Genomic DNA, 26,186 nt, shown 5'->3' on the forward strand with positions numbered 1-26,186 from the left:
TGTACTTTGTGTCAATAAGTTTAGTAGCAGGCAAACTACCAAGATTAAATTATTATTTATTATAAGAACAATAAATGTGAAAAACATAACGTTATACTTAATCGTACGTATTATAAATTATAAAATTCCTGGGCAAAAAAACGCTTTTCAAAACGTGACAGTTACAATCCAATATCTCACTGTAATGTTTTATTATAACAATTAAAAGTTATGTCTAGATTGATTATCTATCATTATTTTTGAATTGAAATATTTTCATAAATTATAATAAAACACAAATCAATGTATAGGTACTTAATTGAGATGATGAAAAATTACAAAATTAATATGAGAATTTTTTAGGATGCAAACAAATTTAATGTGACTGATCGAAAATGCTCAATAATGTTTTAGTTTTTAGTATACTCAAAACTGGCGGTCTGTCGCAAAACACTGCTTTTAGCTGGTTTCATATATTTTCGTTTAACTGGCAACAGTGCCCTAGAAATTAAAATGACACATGTGACAAGATCAACGTACACAACTTAAAAAACACGATTTCTGGTTATAAGAGTTGTACCAGTTTTTTATGACGCGAACGGTACACAAATAAACTTCTGCCAATTAATAAGGCGAAAAAGAAAGACCTACTTGATCTTTTGCCGCTTATCCATGAAGTTTAAGACTGGACCTCGATTTGGAAGAGGTTGATGCAGATAATCAGTAGTTTTTAGTTTCCTTTTCCAATTAAATTATGTACGTACAATAGGTCGGTAACTCAATAAGGACACAGAAATTTGGAGTAAATAAGTAGGCAAGTTAGTTTTTAAGCGTAAGTGAAATACTCAAAGCTCATAATTATGTACGTCATTCGTTGCATGATTACCCACCAATTTCTATGAAAAGGAAATTAAACTTAAATTTCTTCAAAACTATTAAAATGTTTAAAATGGCCATACTGAAAAGTATATATTTTTGATTGATTGACTTATTCACAGATGGTACAGATATATACATCGATGATTAAATCATGCTTTAGTTGAAACGATAATGATAGTCTTTTATACAACCGTAAACCGTATTCACTTTACAAATTCCCAATCGTCAATAGAACCACGTGTAAGCCAAACAGGGTCGTACTGATGTACGACCTATGTATCATATGATTTTTAAAAATATTTACTTTTGAAACTGTTGGTGTAAGAATTTCTTGAAATTTAATCATTATATCACTTTTAAAAATACTAAAAAATAACACGACCAGTAAATAACTTAACAATAACTATAACATAAATATAACACAATATATTAACTTAAAAATTAACACGATACAATTTGAATTTAAAAAGCTGGCAAGTTGGGATCTGTAACATGAGAATCTGTCTCGCTTAAGGTAATAAAGTATATTTTATAGCCTCTTGACGAATGAGACGGCGAATATCAACACGTGCTCATGTTTACTGATAGGAATTTGGTAAACGAATGAACAATAGGCAATTGTTGTGTGCGCGTATATTCCAGTGCTATGATTCTTAAATCCGGTCCTGATGCGCCGCTCGGGGCAAACCGGCAACGTGGTCGGTCCTTCTCCCGTAAGACATTGCCTGTCTTACCTGCACTGCATTCTAACTCACTATAGACGAAACATATGGAGGGGCAAGTTTGGAGTTATAAGTGGTTCTATGCAAACCATGATTGCATATTTGATGTATAAATGTATATTAGAATAATAAATAAAAAAAACTAGATTTACACATAAATCTTTATTGAGATTTCACATACATGAATTATTTCAGGAAAGACAAAGAATATAAAAAAGTAAAATAAATAGAATTTAACTTCTATTCTAATACAAGTTGGCAAAATAAATCCAACATTCCTAAAAATAATTAACGTTATCAAAAAAAAAAATGTTACAAAACAGTCGGTAACTTAAAAAAAGTCTAGGTAAGTGCAGTTAATACAAAATAAAAAAAAATAGAACATCCTACTTGCATAAGCTACTTTCACATTAAAAAAGTAAAAAATATATCGATTTTTAAAAGATGGTTTAAACTGGTGTATGTATTTTAAAAATTATATTATAGTGTGTCTTTTATCTAAATATTATAGATATAGAACGTATGTAGAATTTTAATGGACATTTACTTTGATGGGGACCTAAATACGAGCAAGTGAAACAGTACGGTAGTTTATAACGAAATATACTTTTCACTTGCAGATTGGCACATATTGCACTAGCGCCATCTTTCGGAAAAACGATTGATAAAACTGCCTTCACAGTAATAATCCACATGCAGTGTTTCCACAGTAGGTGGAGCAAGCTAAAAATTTTAATTATAAATGCCTTAATATAAGAGAAATCGTTTTATTAACATAATATTAATTTTCCTGTATTACATTATACTAAAGTAATTATTTTGAATCGTTTTTTTTGTCAGGTTTTTATATATATATATATATATATATATATATATATATATATATATATATATATATATATATATATATATATATATATATATATATATATATATATATATATATATATATATATATATATATATATATATATAAGAAAGCATGAATTCAAGTATGTCTTCATACAGTCTCTATATAATCATTAAATTAACTTACAATCAAATAACGTTAGACAGCATTGTTACATTTTTAAAATGTTTCCTTTTATCGACACCAGTTCAACTATCTTTAAAAAATCGCTGATACCACTTTAGACCACTCTTAAATCTTATTGATAAGTAGAAAAAAAATATCACTGTCGCATACCTAATGAGCTTCGCTGAAAACCGTCATTAGATCATGCTCATAAAATGCGATAAGGGCCATCACACCCAAACCGGTAAGTAAACCGCCCAAATGTAACAGAGCTTGTCCTACGTTGCCTTCATCTTCGTGGGCAGAGCTTAATTCGGGGATCATGTCCACCAAGGCGATGTAGATGAACATACCGGCAGCTGCAGCAAATACCCACGAACTGGCGTATTCAGTATTACCTACAAAAATAATAGAATTATACATGATCTAAAATAAAGCATTAAATAAATTTTAATAGTTCAAAATAATATCAAAAATTAACCCTAACAACTTAAAATCTTTTTTATGAAACATAAAAATTGTGTTTCTGTATTTTCTAAATCTCTATTATTATTTTAATACAATTTAAGAGAACGTTACTTCTTTGTAAATGTTTCTTGTCAGAGACATAGACGAGATATTTTCATACCTTACTATAAAAACAATGCCTTTGAAGCGATTACTCAGAATTAGCTTATGGACTGTAAATCACAATATTACGAAATGTTTTATTTCATGGTTGACATTTGCGGCTTTATTCAGCTTGTACTTTCAGTAAACATAACCAAAAATGATTTTTGCCCTACTCCTATTTAGCTGTAGCCCATACTCTCTTTTCTCCAGAAAAGCCTCCAGTTATGGGATGAGCTAAATGGAGATAAGATTCCTGTCCCAACATCGATCCCACAGCTCTTTATTATTGTAGAAGAGTGGTGCAGCCCACCATAATAAACAATACTGAATTTGATTGGGTCTATTCCTAATCATATTATGCAAGCTGATATTCGAGAAAGAGGAAGTCACACATGTTTCTCATAATTTTAATTTTTGTTATGTATAACGTTTTTTTATATTTTTTGAAATACTGTTTCTTTTGATAATGAAATGATAATTTTTTCATTTAATTCGATAACTGCTAACTTAACTTTGAATTAATTTAAACAGCTTTATCATCTTAAAGCGAATACTACATGATCTAATACAATTTTCAAGTATTTTTTTGATTTGACCTATAATTTCTAAACAATAACATTTAAAAAAATTTATGCACGTAAGTCTATATGGTTTCAATAGTTTTTATATTGATTGGGAATGACATTGCCAAATATTCGTAATTTTATTGCCTGTAATACTCACCAAGCATAAGTCCGAAAATATTTCCAAATATGCACAAAACGCTGGAGAGTATATTGTAGAAAAGAGCTTGTTTGATGGTCATTCCAGCTTTTAATAACATAGCAAAATCTCCGAGCTCGTGAGGTAGTTCATGGCAAAACACCGCTACTGTTGTTGAAAACCCACCGGCTAAACTACCTGAAAACGCTGCTCCAATTGCCATTCCATCGGTGAAATTGTGTAATCTATAACATAGGTAATATTAATAAATGTAACGAACTCCTAGAGATTATTAAATATAGATAAAAACAAAAAGATAATGAGAGAGGACAACGAAGAAATGACATATATAAAAATAAAATTCTAGTAATTGTTTCTTACAAAACAAAACTAAAATGATAGTAAGACTAGCCGGGTTAACGCTGAGGTTTGAAATATGGTTTTGACCTAATAGATGCTCGACAGCTAGTGTTAAAGACTATCCGAAAGCTACCAAGTTCTATGTATACACCATATAAATATATATATATATATATATATATATATATATATATATATATATATATATATATATATATATATACACCCAATCACCTATAAATATTAGCCGGATAATATTTTATACTTATTCTCCAATTACTGCATCCACAGCTTAATTCTGGTTGAAAAGTTAGACTCTAGGACGGTTCATATATGCTCAATGGGACTGAGGTCGTCACTGTTACGAGCACCTATTGCAACATCAAATATTTTCTTGGCAAGAATATGTTCATAGATCTGTCTATATTTTCCCCAAAACAGATACTCCCAAAATATTACAGAATGTCTCCAATTAGAGGACATTCAATAGAAACTCACATAGGTCACATCCAAATCATAAGATAGAAAAACTAAATTGATCATTTACAGAACCCTAATTAGAGCAAATAAGAGAAATAGAGGCAGACTCAAACCAGTGATTTATTGATAAAAAAATTATATATTGATTTATTTATAAACTGATTGGCATGTATGAGAAGTCCACTTTGGAGATCTTCAACTGTCTCCAACACATTAAACATATGATTTAAGTAGAGCATATTATTGAGATCCATCTTATTTACACTTTCACTTCTCTCTGCTTTTTTAAGGTTATGTACTGTTAAATTCGCTCAGTGATGCCACTCCTCACGATCTCACGATTAAGGTCTTACATCTTACGATTTTTAAATTTTTTTTAAATCTTAAGTGTTTCTAATAAAATGCATGGGAAGAAATCAGCTTTTTTTAGTTTGTCACCTTGAAATATCCATAAATTGACTGTATTTTTGTATCAAAGTGGGCTACTCCAATTAACTCAATTAATATACACAAAATAATATAAACAAAGCTTAAAAGGTTCTTTATGCTTTGAAAGTGGTTTATAAACAACTGAATTGTAATGTATATTTTACCGCATTTAATAAATATGAAGTATAGACTGAATTTTGTGTAAAGAACAAACATTCAACAGACCTAATAGTAAAAACATATTGATTTAAGTGTGAATTTGAGATAATGTGCTGACAAAATGTTAAATCCTAAGAAAACAAAATTATGTTTTTATGTATATTCATTATACTTAATACTCTTGGGTAAAATACCTCATATCATATATGTCTTTAGACACAGTTAATAATTTTCATTGAAGTTTAAACTATAAAGAATGTTTACAATCATTGCTCAATATTAAATGGATAAATCCATAGCAATATTATAAAAGAATATAGGTCCCTTAGGCAATTTCCTAAAATTATATCTGATACTGGTGGTTCCCCCTAAAATAGGACCTTCTCTATTTTAGTAACAATCTGTTTTGGGGGAACCACAACATTTTTTATATATAAGGTGAATACGCAATTATTAAACGCACAAACGCAGTTCTTTCTTCATTAAAGTGAATTTGTGTGAGGTGTTCTACACAACTTTGAAAAATATATTAAAATATTTTAAACACTAATTTGTTAAATATGTACCTATGTGTTTCATAATATTTGACAATAAATAATTTTTAAAATAGTTTTATAGGATTATTTATCTTTTATTTATCATTTAAAAATCCCCGTCCCCTTCAGATTTCGACTGTAGCGAAATCTCACGATTTATTTTTCCCGATCTAATGATTTCTCTTTGACTTCATGTGGCACCACTGAATTCGCTCACGATTCCAATTTCTCTTACACACAATCAATAGAAATTTTTTATGTCCACTATATTTGCCCCCAATTAAGGACATTGTATTGTACGACTGCTGAAAAACTCAAAGGCTGGCATGGCTAGATATGTAAAGAGGTTAGAAGACACAAAAGCAAGTATGAAAATGGTGTACTGAAAACCAACAAACAAACAAACAAACAAAAGAAAGGAAGACCTAGAACCAGATGGATGGATGATGTGGAGGATGACTTGAGAACGATAATTATAAGAGAATGGAAGAGAAGGGCACAAGAGATATATGAATGAAGGAAATTAACCGGAGAGCAAAGACCCACTTGGTGTTAGAAGGGCCTACTTTTCTTTATAATCATAGACATTGAAACAAATACATCTGAACGCTTTTTCCGTCACATCCAACTTAATGCGCTAGAAAGACATCTAAAAACTATTACGCACTGAAAGAGGGCCGTTAATTTTATTAAAATATTTACAAATAGACTGCAATAGGGAATATTCAAATTATTGATACTCACCCATCACCCATTATGACCATCCAGGCTACGGACGAAAAATTTTTAGGTGCTGCATGAACATGTCCGTGTTTATGTGAATGTCCGTGGTGTTCGCTCTTATGTTCTCGTACAATTACAGTATAATCATCATTTTTGTGTTCAGGTGTTAACATCTTATTAGCTTCGGTACAGATGTTCATATCAGACGGACAATCCAGATTCTGGTTATTGGGTTCCATTTTCTCTAGGGTAGAAGATTTAGAAATTTTTTGAGTATCTGATTTGGAAGCGGGGTCCAGGACAGTAGTGGCCGTTCTGTCTGTGTCATAATATGTATTGTCTTTAACAAATAAATACAAACCTTGTACAATAGGTTAATGATAATCAGTGATATAAAAAGTACATCTATTTAAATAGTTCAATTAAAACGAGCATCGAAAAAAACCGTAATTGAGATAGTTTATGGAATAAGCCTTTGCTTTTTATGGATTAGTACCTAGTCAATCTCACATAAGAACTTATTTGGCTTATGGGAGAGTAAGATAATAACAGTACATTTTAAGTAAATTGAGTAACTTACGAGGATTATCCATTATATCCTTATAGCAATAAGGAAAGGAATTGTATTTGTCCATACACTGTGTCTCATTTTTCTGGTCTATGCTTTCCCTTCTATCGTTGATGACAGTTATATGGGAATGTTTCTTCTGTTTTCCTTTCCTCCATTTAACGCACAACGAAATTAGTCTCTCCATGACGAAGAAAAACGTGAGGCCCAACATAGCAACACAACCTTTCTGAATATTTTCATCGTGCGAGGAGTCTTCCGCCAAATGGGTGTGATGATGAGAATGACCGTGTGTAGTACTCATGGCGTGGGGAAGAAGATGAAGGAGAGCGTCTCCGGCTAAAGTGCCGACGGCGAGAGCGACGAGATATTGTATGAGAGGCTTGTAGAACCTAAAAACATAAATAATGGTACTTATTTGTTATATTGGTGAAAAACACTTTCCTTCACTTTTGATAGTGTTTATTAAACTTACCTCTTCTGCATAACTGGGATAATAACTAGAGATAAGACTCCACAAGCGCTTATAACTATAATAGCAAGAATAGAACACAGCCAGACAAATCCGTTATTTACAATAGGAGCAATGTCGTCCATATCATGATGGTCATCTAACATTTTGGTACAGTCTTTATTAACTAAGCTATATAGTAAAATGGGACACATTTTGTAGAATGAGTCTTCGTTTATTTTTTCGTAAGAACTATTTAGTCCCACTGACGACGGAATCTCCTCAACTTCTAAGCACTGCAAAATAACAAAAGAAAATATTACAGACAATGAAACATAACTTTATAATACTAAATTAGGTATTTTATTAGGTATTCAGCTACATAGTTACTATGGTTATTTTTTAAATTAAAAACTCTTTGCCACCGTATTGGGCACATCTCACTTAGCTGTGTTCCATTCATGTCAGCTACTCCCCCAAAACATCGCAGATAACAACCTGCTAAGCCAAAAACGCTTAATCTAGCAGCCGTTTCTAATCAAGTATAGCTGGTAATACTGACGTACATCCCCTGAACAACTCACAGGGCTGACCCACTCCTTCCCAACGTCTCTTCTGCCCTAGTCCCTTAGCATTTGCGCTACTCCTAATAAATTAACGTATCTAGACTCCTATTCCAGACTTCCGCAACAAAAAACAAGCCTTATCTTGAACAGGCGAAAGCCTAAACGAGTTCATCATAACTTGTTCTGAACTGAAATCAAAAGCAGTTTCCTCCATTCTAATAATATTACCCATGATCGTGTCAAACACTAGTTGGTTTCATGCACTACAGAGATGACAGAGACTACATTTATTATAAGCGTTTCTTAGTATATCTGGACTAGTAATTTCATCTGCGGCATTAATGATTGCTTTTTGGTATTTTAGATCCTCAACACTATGATTAAATTTGTTTCGTAAGTAGTAGATGTTCCATGTTCTGTATTGCTCCGCAATCACACTTGTCATTTCTATGCGGCAGGCTCCCTTTAATAACGTTAACTTGTCGGTGCTATGCAAGTCGATTAACCCTCCGTTAGTACGGCAGGATTCATCAGACCTCAGCTCACAACAAAATTAAAATTTAAATATTTACGAACATTGCAAATATCCAGTGTTCCGAATACCTTCCTAGAATTAATTTATCTATACTTCGATGCACTTCATGCTTTAATTGGACTTGATCTTAGTGTATTTTCTTTATAATAATCGGACATCAAATTTAGGGCAGCTTCCAATTTTTGTTCCTTATCTTCAAAGATTAAAGGAAACCGTGCCAAAGTTTGCCATATCAGGTGAAAGAGAATTAAAAATGTAAACAAAACATGTAAAGATATATAGTTTGTTCCATATAAAACACATAAGTTGGTATCATTTTTCCTTAGTAAGAGCCCCTAAATTTTTCTTGTACGCCACTGAACCCTTTCATAACAGTCATTTTCGACATATTTCAATAATCGTTCTATATCTCGCTAATGTCACTGGAATCATTAGCGAGACCGTGATCATTGGAAGAACCCGAAATGAAGCACTTGAAAACATCGGACATCTGATTAACACCCAGAAAACTAAATAATATGCCGGCTATATCAAGAATGAAACAAAATAACTTAGACGTGCAACAAGAAACTATAGAAACGGTGGAAGAGTTCTGCTACTTAGGGTCACTGGTTGACCGCAACACCAGAACATCCAAAGAAATAAGAAAAATAATATGAGTGGTTAACCGCTGTTATTTTGGCCTAGATCCTCAACTAAGAACGAAAAATATGTCAAGACCAACAAAGTGCAAACTGTATAAAACAATAAATAATACGCCCAGTGCTCACCTATGGATTGGAAACATGGGCAATGACGATCCGAGATGAAGAGTTACTACAAATCTTTGAAAGAAAAGTATTGAGGACCATATACCGCGGAGTTAACGAATAGGGTCTGTGAAGAAGGCGATCTAATTTCGAACTCTATAATTAATCGCCAAAGATGGGTGGGCCACGTTATGCGGATGGATGAAAGTGATCCTTCTAAAATAACTATGCTAAATAGGCCGGTCGGAAGAAGAAGAGGGTGACCTAAACTCAGGTATCTGGAAGATGTGCAGGACGGTTTAAGGGAGCTTGGAGTAAGGGGATGGAGAAGACATCGATAGAAAAGAATAGAGGAATGTTTTGAGGTAGGCCAGGGCTCACGAAGGGCTGTAGCGCCAACTGATGCATGGATCTCGCTAATGTAGGGAGCTGTTGATAATTTAATTGGACAATCGTTACTTTAATTACTTTTTTTATCTCCTCTAGTTTTCGGCATACCCTGAAAAACGTACCAATTCTGGACAACCTGTACATCTTCCACTAACCTTCTGGCTCGGGTCTAGTATAAGGGCATTTCAGGTCGCAAAAACGCCCGTAACATGTCCTCCGAAGCACGGTGGCGGCTGAGTTAAATTAGACACTGAAAAATTTCTGGTGTCAGTGCAGGGGATCGAACCCGGGTCCTCCGGCCCAGCAAACTAGTATCCGAGCCACCACTAGTTTCTTATGTTAGCTCATTTTACAAGATTCCCATATACTTCAAAACCTTTTTAAATAAAAAACCTTTCACATACAAAAATGGGTATCTCTTTAAATGATTTGAAAGCAATTTAATGAAACCCAACAAAATTTTCAGAAATAAAATCTGAAACCCTTTTTCTTACTTTGTGATTCAATTATAAAATTAATAAGTATAAAATAAAAATTCAATTAGCGAAATGAGGTCTCCGTGCCAAACTTTGTCGAAAGCTTGTACGACAACTAAAAATACTCCATTATTGCAGAAGATGGACACATAGTATATATTTTTAAACATAAACCAGTGCAAATGTAGGTCGGTAATTAACGAAGCTATTTTTTAAAACATAAAACGATTTTATAAAATTCCGTTAGGGCAGACTGGCGAAATATTCGTCTAATTGAAAATTCCCGTAAAGAGCGTCAATTAAAATTAATAGCATGAAAAAAATTTTTCATGTTAAAAATATTGAATCATTTATCTAGCAAATTAAATTTTTTATTTAAATAAATTATAATAAGTTGGATGAAACTAAACATGATAAAATGCATGATAATATTACTTTTATCGCATTTAAATTTTTGCACATATTTTACATCATACTATGTTTCAACAGAATATAAAGAAGGTATTCAAGATAAAGTTAAAAATTTTAAAACGCAAATTCCGGAGTTAACAAATAAAGTAAGGTCTCTTTTTATACGATTTTATAGTTGTGCGGTTTGTACTTTTGTAATTGTATTAAATATTAACTATTCACATCCAGATCTCAGTAAAGTGAGCCAGTAGCGCATCCAGAATTTGCCTCTGGGGGGAGGGGGGTTTGGTTGGTCACCGAAATTTTTCTTATGATGATACCTCCATTTTGAGTCATTAAAATGTGTGAGTAACAGTGTCGAAATAGGGTCCTGGGGGGGATTTAACCCCCAAAACCCCCCTGGGTGCGCCACTGAAGTGAGCGTTTGCAATTCGTGGATTCCCTTGTTATATGATGTCCCTATTACATCATTGCGAGTTTCGCATTTCCTGTTTTCGCATAACCTGTTATTGTTAAATAATTTTTCTTTTAGTGGGGCTTCGTTTTATAAGTTGTTTAAAATTTTGTTACTTCCAAGTTGCAGTATAATAAGCAGCACGGTTTTCGGATTGAAACGTTTCAAGTAAGTATCGTAAAGTTTTATTTTCCATTGAAGAGGTTTTTGCCATCTCAATACCGTAAGTCTAATTTTTTTTTATTTCTTTTTTTTTAAGATTTTATTTGACCCAAAAAACATCAAAGACAATCAATTTCGTTGGAAATGAAAATTGTAATTTTAGATCGCTTAGGAACAGGAGAAGGATCTACGGCAATTGGAAAACATTTTAATTTAGGCGAGTCGACTGTAAGAGCAATTAAAAAGAATGAAGTTGCTATAAGAAAATCTATACTTAATTTCTGGTTCAAAATTAAGCGCCAAATTTTCATCTTACTCAAGGGATGTATTATTAGAAAGAACAGAAAGAGCCATCGCGATTTGGATCAAGGAATCAATTCAAAGAAGAATTCCTGTAAGCGGTTATTTAATCCAGGAAAAAGCTCTTCAATTTTATGAGTTAATGAAACAGTCAGAGCCACCAACTTTCACTTTCCAAACTGGTAAAGAATTTTCAGCTAGCAAAGGATGACTAATTGGGTTTATAAAAAGAAATGCACTTCATAATATCAAGATTACAGGGGAGAGTACTACAGCAGATGAAGCAGCAGCAAAAATGTTTCCATAGGTGCTAGCGAAAATTATTGAAGATGGGGACTATTGCGCCGATCATCAAAGGATGAAAAAACTGCTCGTGGACATAAAGCAAGTAAAGATCGAGTAACATTATTACTTTGTAGCAATGCATCAGGAGATCGGATGTTGAAACCACTCTTATTAAATAAATATCTTAGACCAAGTGCTTTAAAAGTCAAAGATTTAAAACAACTGCCAATGCATTTGTATCGCTAACAAGAAAGCCTGGGTGACAACAGCTATTTTTACAGAATGATTCAATAATTGCTTCGTGCCAGAAGTAGAAGCATATATGAAGGAAAAATCAATCAATGTTAAAGTTTTATTAATTATTGACAATGCAGCAGGTCATCCACATTTAGAACATCCAAACTTTTAAACAGAAATTCTTCCGGTCAATACAACAAGCCTAGATCAAGACATATTTGCAAAGTTTAATATTACATAAAGGCAATTTACAAATCCATCGTGAGTAAACTAGAAAATGAGCCCTTAACAGTAAAAGACGTGTGGAAGCAATTTTCTATTTTTGATTGTTTGATTCATGTTGCATCTGCTTCCTCTCAAATAAGACCAAGAACTTTAAATGCCTGTTAGAAAAAAGTTTGGCCAGCATATGTAACAAGCAATGCAACCATTTAAGCATCGACACCATCAGATGATATAATTAATTTGGCACATGAAATTGACGGCCATGGTTTTAATACCTTCAGCCACGATGATATAGATGAATTACTTGTGGATGATGCATTAAGTGACCATGATATAATTGATCAAACTTTAGATCTAACTTTAGATGGCGTCGTGAGTCTAGAAGATGATAATGATAAGGAAGAAAAAGCAACCCCCCTCACTGCCAATTATGTTTCACTTAGTTGTACTTCTATTTTGTTGTAAATTCTCGAGTGCAGTATTCTTAGGAAAATTTTCAGTACATGACCCATCAGACTGATAGTGCGATGATTGCTACACTGTTTGGTATTTATTGTTTTCGGTGTCATTACAAATGTTGACAGCAGCCAGTCTGTTGGTATATGTCTTGTTTCGTATATTTTCCATTTCATCGAGTGTTATGTTTGGACCAGTCGATATATTTTCGATTTGAATTTCTGTTATATCGTCATCACACAACTCCTCAATATATTCTTTCCGTTTCTCTAGTCTGTCTTGTTCATTGCCTATAATATTTCCTTGTTTATCAAGTAAACTACTTGCAGTTGATCTATATGTTCCAGTTATTTCTTTCACCTTTTTGTACATATTAAACAGAAAAGCCGCCCTCAATGAAGAACAATGTGTAACAAAACCACCAGCAGAATGTAGCAGGCTTTGGTTGTCAATATTAAAAGAAAAAGTCAACAACAAGAATATACCAACAATAGTGGATTAAAAAAGTCTGGGACACATCGTCTACAATACAATGCAACACACAATACACAAACGCATAAAGCACATAAAAATAATGTAGAAACACAGAATAATCAGAATTTGAAGTTCCATGGGGTGAAAAATCCACCCTCACATTTTTCAGCCAAAGCATGACTGTTGTCTACAAACACCGCGGTCAAGTAAAAGTCAACTTGTCAACTATCAATTTTGAAAAGACATGACCTCTTTAACAACTTTGGGAGTTATACATCCTTTTTAACACAACTCTTATAATATTTTTGAAAATAATTTCCGAAGTGTAAATCAAAACGTCAAATTGTGACCCATATAAAAATTTTTGTTTAACAATATTTCTCTTTTAATTTCCACATATTTCCTAGCCGTACTATAATTTAAAACAATATTAGTGAAACAACTGATGATATGACTTACCGTATTATTTTTATCTTCAGAATGGTTGTGCGTATCATGATGCTCGTGGTCATGATGTTCGTGGCCATCGTGGCCGGGGTTGTCGTCTGTTATTATGTGTTTGGATAAGTTTAAATCGCCTAGGAACTTCTTGAAACCTTCTTTCGTCATGTATTCTCCGTCGCCATACTTCAGAAATATTTTCCTAAGATGATCTGTGTCACTGTCACTGTTATTTACATTATCGTTGCCCGATTCACTACTCCGTCGAACTTTTCTATGATTTAAGTCTATAATACTGTTTTCCGTTTTACCAAGGACCGGTAGATCTCGGTTGTTTTCTTGATATTTTTCTAAAAAAATAGAATATTTTTATCCCTTAAGTGGTAAGACAGGAACACTTAATTTTAATTAATTGGAACAACTATTATATATAACGTCATATTATTATGGTAGCTATTCTCTGGTCATTAGACTTATTATCAGACTTAGGCAAATATGTACAGAGCATATTTTGCATATTTTATGCATCAAGTAAACTTTTTGCATCTTTTTATATAAATCGAAGTAAAATGCATCATAAAAAAACTAAAGTAATGCCCGCATTGGGATAGAATCCGTTTATATCATCTTGGTATTGTACCGGGTGGTCCGATAAGCCGATCTCTCGGCTATATATCAGAAACTATTCATGTTATAACTTTAGGAGAAAAAATTCCTTAGTAAAAGTGGCCAAGAGAAATCGCTGGAAATAACTTTCAAGTTTCTGGGTTAACCGCTAGGGGGCGTAACCTGTAAAGAAAAATTTGAAAACCAGTTTTTTGTGAAATATGCCTAATTATACCAAGAGTTAAATAAGTAAACTAGAAAGACGCCTAAATTCCGCACAAAGTTGCTCAAGTACTTTTTTTTATTTTTTCAAATAAAAGGTGGGGGAAAGTGGGAAAATATTTGTGGATAAATACCTATAACTTTGATTTGGATCAAACGATTTTAACGAAATTAGTGTTATTAGAAAGAGTGTGGATGATTTAATTTACATCTACTATAAACCAATTGCATTTAGTTTTAATTGTCATGGGTAGAGGGTACTTTCGAATAGAAAAAATTAAAATTTGTTTTTCTTCAAAATGTTTAATGGAAACACCTATTTATTGTAAATTATAATGGAACTGGATTAAATTCGTATCAAAATGGCGCAAACCGCATGTTGATAGCTGTTGTCGAACACGAGATATGAATAAAACATAAACATAAGTATAACGCATAAACATAAGTAAGTATAGTATTGACTCACCCTTTATTATAACTTAAAATTAAATATGTGAAAGATCATACAAATATCTCGATCACTAAAACTTAATGTCCAATTAAATGTTCAAATTGTTTTCCATCGTTGTCCACACAAAGATGTATCTTTCGCGCGTAGACATAACAGCTGCTTCAATTTCATCTGTTGATATACTATTTATTGCGTTTATAATGCGCTGTTTCATGTCGTCTCGCGTGGTTGGTCGAGTTTGGTACATTAAGTCCTTCAATCTTCCCCACAGATAAAAGTCCAGACATGTTAAGTCTAAAGGTCTAGCTGGCCATGAAAATATACTTCCTCTCCCAATCCATTTATTTGGATAACTTGCATACAAATAATCTCGAACTCGTCTTGAAAAGTGCGCAGGACACCCGTCATGTTGTAATATCATATCTATTCTTGTTTGTAAGGAAATATCTTCCAATAAAACAGGCAACTGTTTTTCCAGAAAATCCAAATATGTTTTGCCATTTAAAGTTCTCTAACATCCAATTGCAGTCATCCAGCCTTGCATCAAAATCTCTCTCATGTAAAGCTTGGTGGAGAACAACAAATATTGGTGAAAAAGAAACCACTATATTTACTAAAACTCAAAAAATCTTGAAAAATCCACAATTGTTTCACAAGATAAATCGTGCATAAGTATTTTTAAGAAACGGATAAAAGGATAAAATACTTGAACAACTTTGTGCATAATTTAGGCCTCTTTCTATTATGATTATGTGATAATTTAACACTTGTATAATTGGGCATATTTCCCAAAAAATTGGTTTTCAAAGTTTTCTTCACAGGTTACGCCCCCTAGCGGTTAACCCAGAAACTTGAAAGTTATTTCTAGCGATTTCTCTTGGCCACTTTTACTAAGGAATTTTTTCTCCTAAAGTTATAACATGAATAGTTTCTGATATATAGCCGAGAGATCGGCTTATTGGACCACCCGGTACAATAGATAAAAATCCCTTTAATAACAGTGAGAAGTACCCATTATTCGTAGTTTGGATGGAAATAAATGGTGCTGTTAATATTAATTTCACCCTATAAAAATAACAATATAATCCCTTTAATGACTTTTATGAAGGTATAGATAATATATTCGGCATTTTAGAAACATTAGAAAATGTTCGGATGATGATTAATTGTGTGACTATGTTATGTATGTATTTAAATGCAGAAACATATCGATACATGTCTGGCAAGTACAGTATGTTTTTCATTACATCTAATATATTTATATTATTTTATATAGTTGACAGAGTTCCAAAAATACATACCTAGTAAAGAAGGTTGCCCATAATCCTTCTGATGAAGGGAGTTATGTTTCACAGCTGCATGAGCAGAACAGGGCGTATGTGTTGCGCATATGAAGCAGAAGATACACACAGATATGACATGATGAGACGACATGATCTGGATCTGTAAAAGAAAAAAGACGTTTTAATATAAACAAATGCATATAAAATAAATATATTTTAATCGATTCTATATAATTTAGTTGCTGATTAACACACGTTAGTGATATAAATTGTTTATTTTTGATATTTTTTCATCGATTTTACCATAATTTCTAAACGGACTCTAGTGTCCTAGAAGTAGTTTATACCGGGTCGTATTTATCCCATTCGTATTGTTTGGTTGCAGACTTACTATGATATGTAGACGTTTTCTAACACAAAAAGATTTTCAAGAAGAAATTGAAAACCTCTCAAATATTTCTGAAAATGAATCCGAGGAAGAATCTTATGCTGCCTCAGAGTCTGATTATCTACCTGGTGACGATTCTGTCCCAGATTCTGATGAAGTACCTGATAATACTCCTGACCGTGTGGATGTAAACATCACTGCTTCCGACGAAGAAAGTTCTAATAACGCGGAAATACATGAAGACGAGTCTGAAAGGAATGAATTGACTGCACAATGGAATATACCAAATACAAACTTTTGTTCGAAAAAAACATATATGTACCAAATGATGACAGTGATTGGTTGTACTATGGTTATGTGTTACAATAAAGTACCATCTATCTCATACTACTCGTCACAAAATGAAAAAAAAACTATTTCAGGAGATCGCTGTTTATTTCTGCTATCTTCTTCTTCTCATTGCGCCGTCTCCTTTCGAAGGTTGGCGATCCAAATGGCAATTGTAGTTTTGGAAACTGCTGCGCGAAAGATCTCTGCGGATGAGCGGTCGAACCATCTCCTCAGGTCTTTCAGCCACGAGTTCTGGCGTCTTCCTACTGATCTTTTGCCCTGTACTTTTCCTTCCAGTATAACTTGAAGTAATTCATATCTTTCGCCTCTCAGCACATGACCCAAGTATTGCATTTTCCTCTCTTTGATTATTCTTAGTAATTCTTTTTGTTTACACATGCGACGAAGTACCTCAACATTAGTAACTCTTTGTACCCATGGAATCCTCAACATTCGTCTGTATATATACATCTCAAAGGCATCTATTCTTTTTTCTATTTCAGAGTCCATTGTCCAACTTTCACAGCCATACAGTAAGACAGAAAAAACGTAACATCTGATCATTCGGATTCTAAGCTGTAGACTAAGGTCTGATCTTGTAAAAAATGTTTTAATGCTCATGAATGTTTTCCTTGCTTGTTCGATTCTTGACAGTATTTCTGCTATCTAAGTCCTACTACAATAATCCTGAAAGAAATGGTAATACATCGAACACATACTGTTTGAAACAAACTTTTGTAAAGGCGAGGACTGAGAGTTCCCATTAGTCCATCGACGAATCAATGACTAAGTTCAAAGGAAGATCTACCCTGTAACTTCCTATAAAGCCAGTAAAAAGAGATAGAAAAATGTGGCAACAAAGTGATTCTTTCACAGGACATGTATACGATTTCAATAGGTATTTACTCTTGAAAAGAATCCACACCAACTACTGGAACTCTAGGAGAACGAGTTGTTGAAACTCTAGCCAACACCGTACGGTCATCAGATGTGTGTCTATGCTTTGATAGCTTTTTCACTTTGTTCAACCTATTTGGGAACATACTAACTATACTTATACTAACATTTAAAAGAATAATATCCTAATGAAATTAATTAACAAGGAACGGTTTTTTGCAAAAAAGTAAAAAAATATTTACGCGGAAAAAGGACTTGATCACCTACTTGGGAGATTTGTTTATATTTATTTTGTCAATAGCACAGTACTTTTATATAATTAGTTTTTAAAATAAATTACTTGAACTTTGTACACCCAATATTTATATCCAGGAATTCTATGTCGACAAAACATAAATTCTTTTCTGATAGCGTTGCAAATTCTAACGTTTATTAAGAATACTACCCATATTATCATCTGCAAGTCAACAATATTTTAATTTGTTTATTAAATCGTATTCATGAATTTATAAAACGATACAATCCTTCCATCAAAATAAAGTGATTGAATATTGTGTCTGCATACATTACAGACTCTCAAGTCGAATCAATCTTGTAATCGATCTCGAGAAAAGTTCAATTAGACAATTTAATCTATTTACCACTTAAATGTAACCAATATTGATTTTTGACACAGTCGTTCTATACTAAATATACTAAAATATGTAAGATAATGTCAAAGACAAGTGTATAAGTATATAAAATCACAATAGTACAATTGAAATGTAATATATATATATATATATATATATATATATATATATATATATATATATATATATATATATATATATATATATATATATATATATACATATTTATATTATGATTCCAACTCAGGATTCAAATAGTAGTACTGTTCTCCCTTTTATTTACACGATTTCTCACAAATTAAAATTTTCTTTCTCCGTTAAAAAAAAACTACTGGCATCGGCACTATTTTTTTTCTCCTGGATTCGATGTTCTCTCGCTTAAAGTCAAACAGCAGCTCCCCATCCTTTCGGCTTCCAAACATTTTCTCCAATCTCTCCTCCCTTTCATAACTTCTTTTTAACCAATCAAACCGTTCTCTTTCCCATTCACAACATACGAGACAAAAGAAACTTTCTGCCTTTAATGAGTTGTTTTGTTGATAACAAAAATTAATCCTTGAAAAAACATGTATGCATGCCTGTACCATATGAGCTGGTTTCATTGTATATAGTCTATTATTGTGCCTTCCAACCCTATACATTCCATGATTTCTTCATTTCTAATGCCTTATTGTCATGTCTTATATTATCATTGTCTTATTTTCGTGGCTTCTATCTTTCTTCTAAATCAAAAATGGAATAATTATCAAATCATTATTGATATGTTAGAGCCCGAGACACTTGATACAATGACGCATTTGAGGAAGATCTGCTAATAAAGGTTTTGACAACAAATTACTACCTCATCATCAGTGGCATTACAGCTCGTTATGAGCCAAAGCCTTCTTCAGAACAATCTTCCATTCGCCCCTGTCTCTGGCAACTCTTCTCCGTACTTTAATTCTGATGGATTTTAGATCATCCTCTATGTTATCTTGATACCTCAGTTTTGGTCTTCCTCTTGCTTGTCTTCCCTTTGGTCCTCTTCGGTCGAAAATTTTTCTGATCATTGCATCTTCATCTCGCCTAATTACATGTCCTATCCATCGAAGGCGCGCTAATTTAGGGAGATATGATGGTGTGTGATAATTATAGGGGCATCACCCTACTTAACGTGGCATATAAAGTATTGTCCAACGTATTGTACAGAAAATTGATCCCCTATGCTAAACAAATAGTTGGGAACTATCAGTGCGGTTTCCGACCCAATAAATCAACAACGGATCAAATCTTCACAGTCAGGCAGATTCTTGAGAGAACGCTTGAGTTCGGAGTCGACACCCACCACATATTCGTGGATTTCAAAGCCGCATACGACTCAGTCAACAGACAAAAACTTTTACAGGCTATGGTAGAATTTCAAATGCCGCTTCATCTTGTTCAACTAACGGAACTTACACTCACAGGCGTAGAGAGTGTAGTCAGAATCCAAAACGACTTTTCCAGACCCTTCCATTGTAAAAATGGACTGAGACAGGGAGATGGACTGTCGTGTCTCTTATTTAACCTTACACTAGAAAAAGTAATTCGAGAGTGCCATATTAATACGAATGGCACCATCTTTAATAAATCTGTACAAGTGGTCGGATATGCAGATGACATAGACATTACTGCTAGGTCCACAGAATCTCTGATCGAAGCATTTCGATCACTAAGGGCGGTTGCACTTAGAATGGGATTAAAAATAAACGCACAGAAAACCAAGTATATGTATTGTACTAGATCAGGCAACCAGATACCTAGACTATTAATTGATGATCTGGAACTGGAAGGTGTGGACACCGTCGTCTACCTGGGCTCGCTGCTGACCAAAGACAACAATGTCAGCGAAGAAATTAAAAGAAGAATAGTGCTTGCCAATAAGTGCTATTATGGCTCGAGGAAACATATGGCCCCAAAACTACCCAGAAAAATTAAAGTTACCATAAAACACTAATAAGGCTAGTGTTAACATACGGGTCTGAAACGTGGTCACTTACACAGAACGACCAAGAATTGCTTAAACGTTTCGAGAGAAAAATTCTAAGGAAAATATATGAAGGAATCCAAGAACAGGGTTTGTGGGGTAGGCGCTACAACTTTGAGTTACATATATAGAAGTTTTGGGGAACCTGACGTTGTAAATTACTATCTACCCATTGATATTTATAAACAAGGAATTTCACATGATTGAAGAAAGGAAACAACAAAACATAACAAGTAATCTACAAATACCAAGAAAGGATTCAAAGAAGACAACAATACCATATGTAAAGGGCTTATCAGAAAAATTAAAAAGGATAGAAAATTATATAAGTACATCACGACAACATGGCATAACAAAACAACCAACACACTAGATCCGATCCAAAATCAAACTCAACAACACACAAGAAAGATCAAATGACTGCACCAATAAAATACTCTATGAATGTAACAATTTTTATGTGGGAGAAACAGCAAGTATACTAAGTGTCAGGATAAACGAGCATGAAAAAATACATCAACAGAGACTTCGACAAATCTCAGATACGCAAACATGCCTGTAAAATTTAACAATGTAATTTTCATTACAATCAATAATTGTGGCTTAACCCCATATAAACAATATTTAATTAGACATACCACAAGAAAACAGTTTTAGAACTTTTTTATGACAATACCACTTACCTTATTCACTGTCATAATTTGAACTGTTTTAAATGCTTTTCTTCGAAAAATAACAACAAATCTTGAGATATTTCTTAAGATATATCGAGATAAGTTCGGTAGCTAGGTCAAGGCTATTCCATATATTCCAATTGATTTGAATAAAGTATTTTGTCGTAGGTGAAAGTGATACTAGTTTCCAAAACAGCCAATGTATATATTTTCTAATAAATGCATAAAATGCATGATTAAAAGTTATTAAATTCTTCTTTTTACTAGGAAGTAATAACATCTAAGCTCTGTCCGACAACAGAAAATAATATCTGCCTTTACACGATATTCGCCTTAATTTACTCGAAAAAATTATAATACCTAATTTTTAGAAACAAGAGCATAACAATATAAATTAATTATTTTAGTATAAAGGGTGAATTATAAGTATTGGGACATAACACTTTTGAATGAAATATGCCTTAATAAAATGTTGCTGTGGAAAAAGATATAATGCGTTAAAAGATAAGTTATTTTTTTTGTTTTTTTGTTAATATTGTCACCGAATATTTATAAACGCTTATCAAAATAGGCATAACATTAAAGAAGGAATATTATTTTATATTTTATGACAGGGGCGTCACATAGATGATTTCTGATGATTAAATTGGGTAAAAACTTTTTTTGACGGAACCGAGTAATTTTGAAAATATGATGTTAACATCCATCCAACCATCCTATCTCTATAGTTCAATTCAAGCTCTGGCCTCTTAGGCCACATCAACATCATCCCCACATCACTTTTTCGGTGTCTCAATAGGTCTCTTCTCCTGCATTCTTGCATTAAACACTGGAGAGATATATTGTTATTCCAACCAAATTGATCTTCCTGGGAAAGATAGTGTAGTAGTCACTCCGTTGGCTTTCTACACCGCTTTGTACAAGCTGTTTAGGTGGTTGCCACCACACCGCGTACTGTTATGTTTTGGCCATTCTGGCCTACATGACTTCCGCTTAATACAAATACTGAAAAACCAGCTACCGATTTCCGGTTTGATTTTATACAAGCCCTAATACCAAGCGGCTCTGCCTAATACTCAATCACCTGGAATCTGCGGACGGCAGGGATTGATTTATTATTTATTTAGGGATTTTCGAGGGCATTTTTATGTACTTCACCTTAAGACGTTAGGGTGGTATAAAAAATTAGGAATACATTTCCATCAACTAATGGTCATAAAATGTGACTCTATGATTTTCGATTAACGATTCTTACCTCGCTTTTACCAAATCAACAAAATAAAATTATTACAAACAACAAAGCAACACATATTATTACTAAAATTTATGCAGTAAGTCATCCCGGCAAAACACAACGAAAACGTTGTAGGCAATGTTTAAAAAATAACTTACGAAAACAAACAATACATCATTTTGAAAACTGTTCGGAAAAAGCTGGACTTTGTGTTCGCAAGTGCTTTACTGATTTTCATGTTTAGAGTCAAGTTTTTTATTTTTTTGGTATGCAATTGTTATAATTTAGTTTGTTTGACTATAATTTAGTTTGTTGTTATGAATTTTTAGTTTTTTGAATTATAAAAAATATTTCTGAACTATTTTGATTGGAAAACTAATGTTTTTTGTGCAATATATAGATATCCATATTTTAGTTGACTTTTATTTATTTGTTGACAAAAATAGAAACCAAATTAGTAAGACAGGGTGCGAATGGCGCACATGTGAGTAGCTAGTCAAAAATTAGTTAACACCCTGTATGTATCATTTTAAATATTAACACTGTCCTCCTAACAACAAATACATAAGCATTTTTTACAAAAATACTCTTCCGTACCAGGCATACATTATCCCTAAAAAGTGCGCAGTCAAAGTGTTGCAGATCCCCTGATCCCTTATCCGAGCTGCCGTCAACAAAATTAATATATCCAATTTGACAGCAAAAGTACGGTAGTCCAGCAAGGACAGGAAGAAAAACCCTTTCAAGTTGGATGTTATACACGCGTACGCCACTGGTTTTAGTAAAATTTGAAGTGCTGATTGAAGTTTATTGTTGAATGATATTATCATTCTTTCCGTATTTAGATTACAATTATTACGTTATAACAGACGGTTTTGATAATTTTTTACAAGCCATCAGCATTTGTGATTAATGTAGGCTAAACCTTTTGTTATCTATTTTTGTTTTTAATTTATGCTGATAACGGAGTACAATTTGAGGATGCTACAGTTTTTTTAAACATATATGTAGAGGTAGTACAGGATATTATTTCTAGACTAATTATAATAACATATTATATTGTTTTTTACCTTACGTTTATCGATTATTGTCGTTAAATAGATAATTACTTGTGGTCTGTCAACTATTTTGATGTAACGTATCTGTTACATCGTTTCAAATTAGCATTATATGTAATACATTTTTTATCGATTATAGTCTTGAACTAACTTTCTCTATTGATAAAACATAATAATAACATATAATAAACAAGTCTAGTTATTTTTTGCAGTGAACTGATGTTTTGTTATGCGATACTTAGCGGTTGACTCCCACTATATTTTTTAAAGTGATAAATATTCCAAATAACATATCTAACCGTGTCCACTCAAGGATGGCAAAGCGTGTGTTGAATTCAGAGAGGAAGAGTTTACCCCCATGCATTGTCCCCGAAAAAGAGAAAAAGAAATATGCAAAAATTCAGATGATTATTAATAGAAGATGTTCAAATGCTATGTTTAAAAGTTTTAATAAAAGTTAACAATTTAAAATAATTTTTTAAATATATTTTATAATATATATATATATATATATATATATATATATATATATATATATATATATATATATATATATATATATATATATATATGCTTTCTGTAGTTTTCCGGGTTTGACTCCGCATTGAATAATTTTGGTTTTGATAAAAACCAATTAAAAACCAATATTTTGATGACGTTTCGGCAAGGTCGCACTTGCCATTGTCGAGTCAGGAAGTCAGGTAGTAGCGGTACTCGCTGATGCTTGAACTTGAAGTTAATTTCAAGTTCAAGCATCAGCTGCTAGTGTAATGCTGCAAAAAGTGCCACCTATTTTGGTAGCCTTAAACGAAAACGACTATCGTTTTCTGTCTTTTTGAGCTGTACGAAATGTGTAAAAGATTTACAAATTTCAGCAAGAGCTTTGCTACGGCTTGGATGAATTGAGACGCCGAATATATAAAAATAAACACAATTCGTCAAACTTCGTCGTTTTCGTTTAAGGCTACCAAAATAGGTGGTGTTTTTTTGGAACATTACACTAGAATACACAGAAATAACGTCTGCTGATACCAATTTATTGTCAGACCAACAGTCTATTGATACCAATTTATACACGGAAAGTTTACGACACTACTACACTGATTACTAGCCAATGCATTACTGGTGCTGGGAACAGAGGACGGTTCATTTATACCGTCGATGGTGACACGGTTTGGGTGGAGGTTGGCGCGAAAATTTCTCGACTGTAGGATTTTGATTGGCGGGTGGCGCGGACGATATTTTCTTTATGAGAGGTCTCCATGTCGAAGATAACCGTATGCCATCATCTCTTTTATTGAGACAATTATATCTAATATACCTACATACAATACCTGGGCATATGCAGAAAATAGAGTGAGTTAAATTATATTAATTTTGTTTCTAAATGATCGGCACATCATGCTTTTATATGTATGTTCCATATATAACCAGTTTTTGCACAGTTGGCAAAAATACCTAGTTTTTATTTTTTTAAAATACTTACACCATCCCCATTTTCCTGGGGCTGGTACATCCCTCATCGTTTGCTCAATTTCAGAAATTTTTGCAGCCAGTAACCGTGATGTTCTCGATACACGCATATTTATTAGCGCTCGTATTTTCATATTTTTCTGGACTAACGCAATTCCTAAAGACTTCAACAACAATCGAACGAGAAGACCGAAATTTTGCATTCGTAATATTGGATCTGTATATAATAAATGCATTTATAGCTGCAATATTAGCCAAGCCATGGAAAATGACCATTGAATGTAATCATACGATCTATCACATCTACTCCACTTTTAGTAGAATTGTAGAATGTAATCATATCTGGCTTACAGAGATCACCAGTGATTTGATCAATTCTGACATCCCTGTGCATACTAGAAACGATCAAAACATTTTTATTTTTTTGGGACGTAAGAAACAAGCGTCATTTTTTCACTAATTGTTTCTACTACTGTAAGACGGTGTTCATTCAGTAAATGTGTTACAATATTGTATCGGGTGGAGTCTGTAAGTATACTTTTACAGGAAGCGATTGAAGGGATTCATGCAATTTCACCAAATTATGCTAAAGTGTACTATTCAGTGCCATTAAAAGGTACACCGAGTCTAGGAAAAAATACAAAAACAAAAATTGAAAAAATTAAGCAATTTCATTTATAGTTGTACCGATGGACCCCACCCGTAGGAAGGAGGCTTAAGTGGGGTCACTAATTGCAAAAGTTCCACTTTTAAAATATCGTCATCAAAATGAATATCTTTCGAGTGTAGCCAGTGTTTTATTTTCAGGTTGTTCCATGACAGTAGGTATTACTAAACGGGGCAATGTAGTTGCAGACCACCTTTCGAAACTCTCAGAGTTCATCTATTCATGATAATTGCCGTTCTTTTTTGACTAAAACATCAATAAACCATTTTCTGGGTTTACAAAATCTGTTTCACTCCCAATGTGTGTAATAATAAATCTTTTGCACTTGCCCGATGGATCAGATGAATTAGACCAGACAAAAACACCTGCCTTGAATATTTGAACGTTTTGTCAACCTATACGTGGAATTTTGTGTTTCCTGAATTTACCCAGGTTTCGTCTAAATAATAATTTTTTTATTTTGTTCCCGAAATTTTTTTATGGTTTTCAA

General features: G+C 33.0%; 1 protein-coding gene across 3 annotated transcripts in view; it reads right to left on the reverse strand.

Moving 5' to 3' along the window:
* Positions 1-1,727: 1,727 nt before the first annotated feature.
* Positions 1,728-26,186, reverse strand: part of foi (solute carrier family 39 fear-of-intimacy) — a 72,889-nt gene continuing 48,430 nt past the window's right edge. Inside the window, exons 2-8 of one of the 3 annotated variants that reach the window (XM_072531760.1) lie at positions 16,357-16,498; positions 13,795-14,126; positions 7,640-7,911; positions 7,177-7,556; positions 6,618-6,840; positions 3,931-4,154; positions 1,728-2,993 (exon numbers count right to left, since the gene is read on the reverse strand). In XM_072531760.1, the coding sequence (XP_072387861.1) occupies positions 2,767-2,993; positions 3,931-4,154; positions 6,618-6,840; positions 7,177-7,556; positions 7,640-7,911; positions 13,795-14,126; positions 16,357-16,489 (1,791 nt within the window). In that variant the 5' untranslated portion in view covers positions 16,490-16,498 and the 3' untranslated portion in view covers positions 1,728-2,766. Of the gene's footprint in view, positions 2,994-3,930; positions 4,155-6,617; positions 6,937-7,176; positions 7,557-7,639; positions 7,912-13,794; positions 14,127-16,356; positions 16,499-26,186 lie in introns of all 3 variants that reach the window. The other 2 variants (XM_072531759.1, XM_072531758.1) reach the window with 2 other exon arrangements.

Source organism: Diabrotica undecimpunctata, chromosome 5 (genome assembly GCF_040954645.1).
Source record: "Diabrotica undecimpunctata isolate CICGRU chromosome 5, icDiaUnde3, whole genome shotgun sequence".
Lineage (NCBI taxonomy): Eukaryota > Metazoa > Arthropoda > Insecta > Coleoptera > Chrysomelidae > Diabrotica > Diabrotica undecimpunctata.